Genomic DNA, 8,883 nt, shown 5'->3' with positions numbered 1-8,883 from the left:
GGGTGCTCCGAGCGCCAGGGAGGGCACTGTAGTCAGCGCGAGTAGGAGCCTGGTGCAGGCTATGCGGGCACGGGGAAGAGACTCCCGTGCGGGCTACGTGAGCACAGGCAAGAGGCCCAGTGGGCAAGGGCACAAGAAGCGCAGCACAAGGGTGCGAGAAGCACTGTAGGCCCAGTGGGCATGGGCACGAGAAGCGCGGCACAAGAAGCACGAGGGCACGAGAAGCACTGTAGGCCCAGTGGGCGTGTGCGTGAGAAGCGCAAGTAGGCCCATGCGCGGGCTAGGTGCGAGAAGCGCGAGTAGGCCCCAGTGGGGCATAGGCCCAAGAAGACGGGGCTGGGGGGCCAGGTAAGGCTAAGGCTGCCTGAGCCCCAACTGGGAGAAGCCTGAGTTGGGCATATGACCCTAGAAGGGGTCTGGGGCCGGGTAAGGCTGAGGCCACCTGAGCCCTGAGTGTGAGAAACACGAGACTAGGCCCTTGTGCGGGCAAGGCGCAGGAAGCACGAGCAAGGCCCGAGTCCGGCATAGAACCCTAGCAGGGGTCTGGGGCCAGGTGAGGCTGAGGCCGCCTGAGCCCCGAGCGTGGGAAACGCAAGTATAGCCCCAGTGCGGGCAAAGGCGCGCGGGAAGCGCGGGCGTAGGCCTGAGTCGGGCGAGAAGCGTGGGAAGCGCGAGTACAGGCCTGAAAGCGGGCAAGGAGCGCGGAGAGCGTAGGCATAGGCCCGGGTGCAGGCCAGGGGCGCGGGGAGCGCTGGTCCAGGCCCGAGAGCTGGCATACACGAGGAGGAGGCCCCAGCAGGGCATGCACATTGAGAGAAGGCCCAAAGGGACGGCGGGCTACTTGGAACAGTTGGGAGACAGGCTGGCGGGGGCCAGTATAGGGAGTAGTCCTGGAAGTGCGGGTTTAGTAGATCCGGCCCCGTGCCAAGGAAGTCTGGAAGGCAGCCTCCCATTGATACAATATTAGATCAAAGACGTGGCGGGCGAGACAGAGGGTGCGTCCAGGACCCAGACTTGGCACGGTAGGCAAGGGCGCTAGGGGAGGTCATGGCACCCCTAGGGCATCCTGCCACATCTACTCTTTGGCTAGAAAGGTCTGGCAAAAATGCTTTAGAAAATGGATGGGAGGCAGATATTCTTTCTAAATATATGCATAATGCTTCAAACTGAGATCAGTCCCACTTTAAGGCTATGGCTGACTCTCATTCTGATTTGTATCTGTGTGTAGCGTATCCCCAAAACACATGTTGGCAGGAGACTTCAGAGAGGAAACACAACTGCAAAATTTCTTTCTTGTATCACTCCCCACAATGCATTTTCTTACCAAGGAAGTCACCCACATATTTGCTTAAATAACAGGCTTCCAACAGTTTACCCTTGGGTCAGGCATGGTTCAAGCATTCCATACAGATGGAAGTAGCAGATTTTCTACAAGTTAACAATAGGGTAGTCTTACCAGCAATCCTGTTGGAAACCCTAAAAGTACTTAGTTGGGGAATGAAATGGTTTAATTTAAAAGGAAAATACAATGGACAAAGGAGAATTCCTTTGAAACCTGCAGAGGAGATTTAGAAACTGTAACTTATTGTCCCAAAAATATAGGATAAAACTAAACCTGGCAAATGAAGATGGCAAACTGAAAAGCTACGCAGATTCTACAGTTTCTACGTTTCTCTATGTTGTCTCTCACCACTATTCTTGTTTGTGATTTCATGCTTTTGATGTGCAGTTGTCTCCTCCAGCTTATCGCTGAACTCTGAGAAACAAGATGTACTTAATTAGTGAAATAGCATCTAATTTAGAATTTAGTGAATCAAAGTTAATTGCAGAGACTGCACTGAAGCAAACAGTGTTCAGAGAATTGTAAAAGTCCCACTAGTTAGAATAATTCTTTTTCAGATGATTGGGCAACTTCTATACCAGGGACATTCAAAGGCTGATGAGTAGGGACCTTGAGATTTACTCTGTATCTTCATCTTTCCCTTTATCATTGCTAATGAGTCAGAACTACCAATTGAGTCCTCTTCCTTATTCCCTGGCTCTTCTTTTCAGAGTGTAAGTGAGAGAAAGGAAGGAGATTTAAACATACCACCCTATAACGCCAAAATATAGTGGGTTAAAAAAAAAGAAAAATCTAGATAGGAAGGAACAAGGAAATTGCATTAAAGTGCCCTCAGTGGATTGATGTTAATCCCCCACCTCATCCATGCTGCATATATGGGGTGAGTAAATAAACTCATCAGGATTTAATTGTGCATGGCTGAATTGGGTCTATAGAACCTCAGACAGAAGGGCAAAAGGTATGAGCTTCTAGAGCAGTGGTTGGCAACCTTTTTAGGTTGTGGGTTGGAATCGCCCAGCTCAGGCCAGAGGTGGGTGGGAGGTGCCAGGATCCAGCTGTTTTTCTCCACAGTAGCATGGAAAAAGTCCCCACTGCCAAACACCACTGAAGCCCTATGTTTGCAGGTTGAATCAAATAGCTTTGCAGGATTGATCTGGCCCATGGGTCATAGGTTGCCAATCCCTAGAGGAAGGAGTAGAGGTTTTGGTCTTTCTTGGATTATGTTTTGTAGTAGAGCAACTTTTTTGGAATCAATCGTGCTGGGATCATTTCACTTGCAGGTGATTTTGCCCCTCTTTGCTCCTTGACACTTGCATTTTGAAGTATGCATTGCAGGGCTCATTTAAAAGTGAAAAGTTGATATGCCAAATTATGGAGCTATTGCTGGTATCTTTTTGATGTCTTGGGGGTTGGGGGTATGGAAGGAACCTGATGATTACCTTTCCTTTCTAAAATTGATTTATAGGAGGGGTGGGCAAAATATGGCTTGCGGGCCAGATCCAGCCCACAAAGGGATTTTGTCTGGTCTGCATTGAGTCCCTCAGTCCCACCTGGCCCAGGCACGGGAGGTAGCTCAGGCTATGGCATGTGCAGCCAGTCCCACAAGGTGTGCAGCAGAGCTGGGATGGCATGACAGCTGGACTCACTTCCCAGCAGTGGCAGCTCCTTTCAGCCACCACTGGACCCAACCCCACTGCCTGGGCACCCCAGCCCACCACTCAAGGTGGAACCCATGTGGGCAGGGTGTGTGGCTGGGGGGCTGGGAGTTGGCTGCAGTTGGGTAGGGAGCTGTGTTCAGGAGCAAGATAGATGGGCAAGGCTGGGACCTTTAGGGCGGGACTGTGAGGTGGTGACAGCGCAGAGCCAGGGTCTGGGGCAGAGCCGCAATCTGCTGCCTGCATAGCTCTGCAATGGGCATGGGTTCCACAGGCAGGGGTATGTGGAGAGTGGATTGCAGCTCAGTCTGGGGAAACCTACACTGTCACCGCCCCAAGATCCCAGCTCCAGACACAGCTCCCTGCCCACCCATAGCCTCATCCCATCCAGCCACCTCTATATGCCTTGCCCACGCACATTTGAACTGGTCTCCATGGGTGATGACAGCATGGGGCCAGGGTCTAGAGCAGAGCCACAGCCAACTCCCCACATGCCTCTGCCCACAGAATTGGTGCCTGTCACAGGGGCATGTGGGCTGCAGATCACAGCCCCTTGGACCACCCTATGCTTCCAGCCCCACCCGCCTGTCCTGCTCCCAGATGCTGCTCCCTGTCTGCCCATGGCCCCATCCCAACTGCCCAGCCGGGCATGAAGCAGAGTCACTTGGAGAGTTTTGGTGAGCTGTTACGTGATGGGGGAGGGAGAGGGGCAGGGCGTGGTGACCTGGCCTGCAACAGCTCACCAAAACTCCCTATGTGGCCTGCAAACCGAAATAATTGCCAACCGCTGACTTATAGCCTCACTACCTAGGGTTCTCATATGCTGTTGTTTATGTGTTGCACATGTGTTGGTAGTGTAAACTTTTTCTGATCAGAGCAGTTAGCTAAGTTCAAGGTATTGCAGGCTGTTTCTGTTGGGAGGAGATGTTGCAGCCAGGTCTTTGCTGTTCTGTTATTGACAAAGAATGTATAGTCTTGTTCTTGTGACTGGGTGGCTAGGAGCTGGAACCAACTTCCAGGGGAAGTGGTGCTGGCCCCTACCCTGGGGGTCTTTAAGAAGAGGCTGGATGCCTACCTGGCTGGACTCATTTGAGTCCCGTTTCTCTTTTTGGGGTTTTTTGTTGTTCTCCTGCCCTGGCGGGGGGTCGGGCTAGAAGATCTACTAGGTCCCTTCTGACCCTTAATCTATGAAACTATGACTGCAGCAGGAATAAAGCAAGCTAGCATCTGTTCATATACTTCAAGTCCCTTTCTAATCAGTACTTTTCTTAGAGCCACGTTCCCAGTTGTGAAAGCTTTTAATTTTTTTGCAACTCTCTAGTTGGTCTAATAAAAGATATTGCCTCTACCACAAGAGTTCTAACTGCTTTTGCCTTTAGATCAACATAGCTACAACCTATACCCCTTTCTTCTCCTCTGATATTTTTCTGTTGCTCACCTCCAACAGAAAGAGACATCTGTACCAATCAATGCCTTAGCCCAGTGTTTCCCAAACTCTTCCTCAGCATGACCCCGTTTATGGCCCCATTTCCTCAGCATGGCCCTTAGCTTCTAACCCAGAGCCCCCCATCCCTGCGACCCCATCTGCTGATGTTGCAACCCCATTTTGGGAACTGCTGCCTTAGCCCCTGTGTTTTGCTTCTTTTCCTAAGAGGCTGTGGGTCCACATACCACAGCTTCAGCTCAACCTTCCTATGCAAGTCTGTTTTGGGCAGTAGACTGTATTGTTTCAGCAGTTACTCAGCAATGGGGCCCTTTAGCTGCTCCTTCATTTAACATGAACAGATGTGTGGCTATTATGTACACTGGTTTAATTCAGGATTAATTTCACCCATAAAAGTTGCACTTCTTTAAACTTTGTTTTATACATGTCCTCCCCTTATATGCTGTCACTATCAAAAAATTACTAAAATATTGAAAAGACTTACACTGCAAAAAAATGTATAGGTACTGCACTTTGTTTCTTCCCTCCATAAAGTTAAGTGAGGTTAAAATCAAGCATATAATGGAAATTACCATATGTCACAACTTTAATTATATGGAATCAGTGCTGTGGCTGCATAATAAAAGCTTATAGGAAATCTTCCACATACGCTGTGGCATTTCATCATATTCTATTATGTCCTAAAAGACAGCACCCTCCTACCCAAACCCTGAGAAGCATGGTGTATTTATTCAGATGTTAAATAGCTTCAAGAAAATGCCTAGCCATATTCAGGCTCCAGAGAACTTTAGCTACATCATAACTATAAATAAATGGCAGGATAAAGAGAGAAGGACAGGAATCTGAAAGACTGTTGGCCTTCAATTTAATGGGTCAATGGGAAACAAAAACAAGCAGCTGTTTTTAAGTTGAAATTATAGTTTACGTGCAATGTTGAGTGTAATCTTACTGGCATGTGCTGTGTCATGGGTTTATACTACGTCATAGTTTCCAGCACTTGCCTGTGTTACAAGTCAGTACTTAATTAACTATGAATATAAACCTAAACGAAACTGCCCATTTTCTCCCAGCCCAATTTGTGAAACTGATTGAATTCAGCACTTGTAGATATCACGATGGCCCCCCTCCCTGTCCCACCTGCCCTGTGGCCCTGGTCACTGAAGCACTTGGGATTACTGACCTCTCCTAGAAAAGACAGAGTAGTACATTTATTTAAAAGCTATACTCATTGGAGCTAGGCTCATGAGAAATAGATGAGCAGCTGTTACTCGGTGAGCAGAAGTGACCATCAAAGCAGCAGCCAGCAACCTTTCTCTATAGCCACAATGCAGTACACGCTACTTAATCACTGCTTTCCTGAGGTATGTCCCAGAAAACCAAATTATAGATTCATAGCCTCATCAAAGTGAGTGGCAGCAAGTATTGCTTCATTAGGATAGCATTAGTAAAGATCCGTTCCTGTAAACACCTGGAACTAGTTATAAAGGATTAAGCATAAGTTTTTAAGTGAGTGTAGCATTGTGAGCTCTGCTTTTTATAATATCAAAGCTACAATATAAGGGCTGAAATCCAGTGTCTAGTACTTTTTTTCCCCTGTTCTATTTCATTTCCTTAAGGCTTATTAATGGCCTCCTCTTTCAATCAGGCTGACTACTTAAAACACAGTGACAGACCAGTTAAAAGGAACATCATGTCCCATAAGCACTGCTGTCTCTGTCTGGTACTGTGGGCAGACACCTTTCACACCAGTTGTTTTTAGCAAGCCAGAGTAGGAAGGTCTGTCTTTGCTCTTCAGCCCCTTTGATGTTTGGGCTATGCTGCCAGAGCATTTTTCCACTAAAAAGACCTGTGTTTTGCTGCATCAGGCCCCCCGCCCCGTACAGGTGCATTGGAATAATTAGCAATGCAAGACTTTTCTGGGCTGCTCAAGCTGTAGCAAGAAAACACCACCCAACGTATTTTTCGCTTCTCATTTTATAAGTGATCCCCCTGTTTAGCTCTGGAGTATGAACATTCACCATTCTAACCACCTTGTGTGTCTTTTTTCCCTGCCTTTACTGCATGCTGATAATTACAGGGAAGGAGAGGTAAGATGTTTTTAAATGATGTCACACTAGTCATTTTATCCACTGGATCTCTTATACTCCCCAAAAGATCTGTCTGGAAGCTCTTAAAATAGCAAGAGCATGATGTGACAGGTTCCTAATTCTATTTAATAAACACCTTTCAAGGCTGCAGTTTATCTAGTTACAGATGGTAGATATTTTGCTGGAGTGGCTATGACACAAAATGTAGCAAACTTTCACAGCTGTTGTCCAGATGGGTGTGAAAAGCAGCTGATTGGTGCCACCTCAGCTGACTCAACCAGTTGATGGTTCTGAAGGGACCTGACCCAAAGCCCAGTAGCAATGCTGGGACAGGATAAATGAGGCACTAACTCCAGTGCTGAATGGCCTCTGGAGAGCCTGCACAGCAATAGCAGCAACAGCTGGGGTGCAGGGAGCCTGCGTGATGGTGCCAGTGGCAGCAGCAGCTGCCAGTGTCCATGAGATCCCAATGGTGAGGTAAGGCTCTTCATTGCTTGGCACTACCCCTATCCTCCAGCTGTCCAGTGCTAGGTAGATACTAAAGGAAACATTAATAGAGACTCAAGGCAGCATGTAAAACTGGAGAAGAAGCAAGGAGCAAAAGTTCCCAGTGTAAAGCTGTGCTATATTCAAAGGGTTTGTGCAGGCTTAAAAGGGCCTATTTTTCCTTCATTTCAGTGACCAGGATGCAGAACTGGTATTTGAGGAGTTTGCTGATCAACAGGTGGATGATGCAGCTGAGGATGGAGCTGAAGATGAAGAAAAGGCAAATGAGTGACTGGAAGAACCAGCCACCAGAGGAGCTATGGGGTCTGGCATTAGTTATGAATGCACTAGGCCGTAGCTTTTTAGATATATTAAACTGTCAGTTCTTGACACTGTAATGCAACATCCGTGGATAGCTTGTTAGCAATAGGACTCCAACTTGGGATCTGTAGATCTAAAACTGTGAGCCTCTATTGCCAGAGTGGTAGCTCCATTAGCTAAAAGATATAGCAGACTCAAACCTTTTTGTGGTACAGCTAGCAGAGAAGTAGCAAGAGACATTACTCTCACATGTTCGTAATGGTACCAAATAAATTCAGTGGGTGCTGTCACAAAATATTAAAACCTTGATTAACGGTGTGTCTGCTGTGAGAACTTTCTCCCAGCCTCACTTTGGATCAAAGAGCCACTGATTCTGAGTCCTCAATTCACTGGTAAGACTCTATGCTGCCCACTGTAGGCATGGGAAGATTTAATTATACAGCTTGTGATCTGTGGCTTGGTTCAACTGACAGCAAAAGGATCTTTGGCACAATGTGGAAACAAAGCTGTTGTATGGAATTCCATTTCCTCATCAGTGCATAGTATTCTGCACCAAAAAACTTGCTGAGACAAGGCGGCAAGCCAATCCTTCTCCAAGTAACCTGCGCAGGCTTTTATAATGTTAATTGTGCCCTCTTTCTGGGTTTGGGTTCTATGGAAATGGTCCCCCTATGTCTTGTCATTGTTTCTTGAGCAGCTTTAATTCATCTCTCTTATTAATTCCACGAAGTTCCCAGCTGCATTTTATCATAGTAGGTCCAAAGTCTTTCCTAAGCAGTTTCTGTAGGGTTTCAGGTCTAACATGATGGGTTAAATGAGGATCCAGCCATGCCACTCCATTGCTCACAGCATCCAAGAGGACTATCTATCTCATGAAGTGATTTTGGTTTCTGTGCTTCAGCTAAGATGCCAAAAAAAAAGGCAAATGTCAGACCAGGTCAAATGGCCCATGGAGCTAGCATAATGAAGGCATGCCAGTTTCTGCAGCCAACCCAAGCCTACTAGCCCATTTGGCTAGTACAGTTAAAGCATACCAATTTCTGTAACATTACTTCCAGCGTCTTTGACTCCCCACTCTGTATGGTACCCATTTATAGCTGAGTCCAGCTGTGGGCATTCTTCAGTACAAGTCCAGGATGAGATTTGAATTCACACCTTTGGAGGTAAGACAAGACTATTTAACTGTTCTGCTGCCACTTTCTGGTTGATTAGTGATATAAGCCAATAAAAAAGTGTTATGTAAGCCACATTAGTACACTCCTGTAATACTACATTACAACACAAAACAACACTTGATTTTTATTGCAGCTGTACTTTTCATATTAAAGTTGAGTTGAATGGAGATGTGTTCAATTTACATTATTCTAAGTATGTGTTTTTTCTGCTAAGAGATGTTGGTAGCCTCTTCCTAGTGTTCACTGGTAGCTGTAACCCCCCTTGCTAGTTTCAACATAGAATTTGGAGCCTGATTGTGTGAAGAATTCTAGAAAGATATTGTACCAATTTTAATAATTGAAAAGAACAAGACTGTGACCATACTTAGTGGAT

General features: G+C 46.7%; 1 protein-coding gene across 2 annotated transcripts in view; it reads left to right on the top strand.

Moving 5' to 3' along the window:
• The window catches only part of SAG (S-antigen visual arrestin), a 26,969-nt gene extending 18,277 nt beyond the window's left edge, over positions 1 to 8,692 (top strand). The window contains exons 15-16 of one of the 2 annotated variants that reach the window (XM_019503746.1): positions 6,519 to 6,528; positions 7,207 to 7,395. In XM_019503746.1, coding sequence (XP_019359291.1) covers positions 6,519 to 6,528; positions 7,207 to 7,306 — 110 coding nt within the window. In that variant the 3' untranslated portion in view covers positions 7,307 to 7,395. Of the gene's footprint in view, positions 1 to 6,518; positions 6,529 to 7,206 lie in introns of both variants that reach the window. The other variant, XM_019503745.1, reaches the window with a different exon arrangement.
• Positions 8,693 to 8,883: the final 191 nt, after the last annotated feature.

The sequence above is a fragment of the Gavialis gangeticus genome, unplaced genomic scaffold (genome assembly GCF_001723915.1).
Source record: "Gavialis gangeticus isolate Ggan-Ray unplaced genomic scaffold, GavGan_comp1, whole genome shotgun sequence".
In the NCBI taxonomy this organism is placed as follows: Eukaryota; Metazoa; Chordata; order Crocodylia; family Gavialidae; genus Gavialis; species Gavialis gangeticus.
This window is presented reverse-complemented; position numbering and strand designations above follow the sequence as displayed.